Raw genomic sequence first — 1,056 nt, 5'->3', positions numbered from 1 at the left:
GGAGGCGGGAGGCTCCTGGGGAGCCTTTCGGGTCCCGGGGACTCTGGGAGGTGGGCCTCTCCCTCAGGACCCGAGGCCCTTGCCCAGCTGCCTGGGACCCCTTACCCGGACCTCCGAGGTTCTGGCACATGGTAGGTGCTTACTAAGTCCCTGTGAATGTTTGATGTGGAGGTTCTGTGTGATGGGCTGGGCCCCACAGGTCCCCACGGATGGCCGTCTGTGTGTGTGTGTGTGTGTGTGTGTGTGTGTGCGCGCGCGTACCCATGTGTACATGTGCGTACCCGTGTGTACATGTGCATGCCCGGGTGTACATGTGCGTACCTGTGTGTACATGTGCGTGTGTGTACATGCCCGTGTGTATGCGTGCGTACCTGTGTGTACATGTGTCCGTCTGTACGTGCCCGTGCGGTACACATGCACAGGCCGTGCGCCGCACTAGGGGGGCTGCTGCAGGGCCCCCAATGCACCTGCTTCCCAGGCCGGGGCCGCACCCTCCCCCTCGCATCTCCGAGGCCACATGCAGCGGCCTTGTGGCACCTCTGGGACGCCTGGCTCTGACCCAGGAGCCCACATAGCCGCTCCCTCGGGCACACAAACATGCCGCCCGCGTCCTGTCCACCTGCCCCTCCGGGAGTCCGTTCACCCAGCCCGCTGACCTCAGAACTGACGGCCCCCTCCCGGGGCCCGACGTGTAACCGGCGTGTGCCCACTGCCCGGCTGCCCCCCTCAGCTGCTGGGCCAGACTCAGGCCCTGAGGCCCGAGAGGCCATCTAGTGAGCAGCACCCTGGCCCCTGCCCCAGGGAGTGGCCACGGTGGATGGACATGGCCGGGGGACCCTCATGGGGTTCTCTCAGCTGTTGGGAGCCCCCAGCAGACAGGGCTGGGCTGGCCCTGGGCGCCGGCTCCTCTTAGGAGCACCCAGTGGGGCCGGGAGCAGACAGGGCCGTGCTGGGGACACAGCTACTTTCCCGGGAAGCTGGGCATGTGCAGGCCTGGCCCCCCAAAGGTCCCCCTCCTGCTCCCCCCAGGCAGGCCCCTCTGGCCAAGAGAAAGGA

The 1,056-nt window shown here is 67.0% G+C and overlaps 1 protein-coding gene across 1 annotated transcript in view; it reads right to left on the bottom strand.

The window, feature by feature from the left end:
• FSCN2 (fascin actin-bundling protein 2, retinal) overlaps window positions 1-130 on the bottom strand; it is a 7,087-nt gene extending 6,957 nt beyond the window's left edge. The window contains exon 1 of the mRNA XM_015559796.1: window positions 106-130. Within this exon, the coding sequence (XP_015415282.1) occupies window positions 106-130 (25 nt within the window). The remainder of the gene's footprint in view (window positions 1-105) is intronic.
• Window positions 131-1,056: the final 926 nt, after the last annotated feature.

This window comes from Myotis davidii, unplaced genomic scaffold (genome assembly GCF_000327345.1).
Source record: "Myotis davidii unplaced genomic scaffold, ASM32734v1 scaffold211, whole genome shotgun sequence".
In the NCBI taxonomy this organism is placed as follows: Eukaryota; Metazoa; Chordata; class Mammalia; order Chiroptera; family Vespertilionidae; genus Myotis; species Myotis davidii.
Note: the sequence above shows the minus strand (reverse complement) of the source record. Positions and strands in the feature narration are given on the sequence as shown.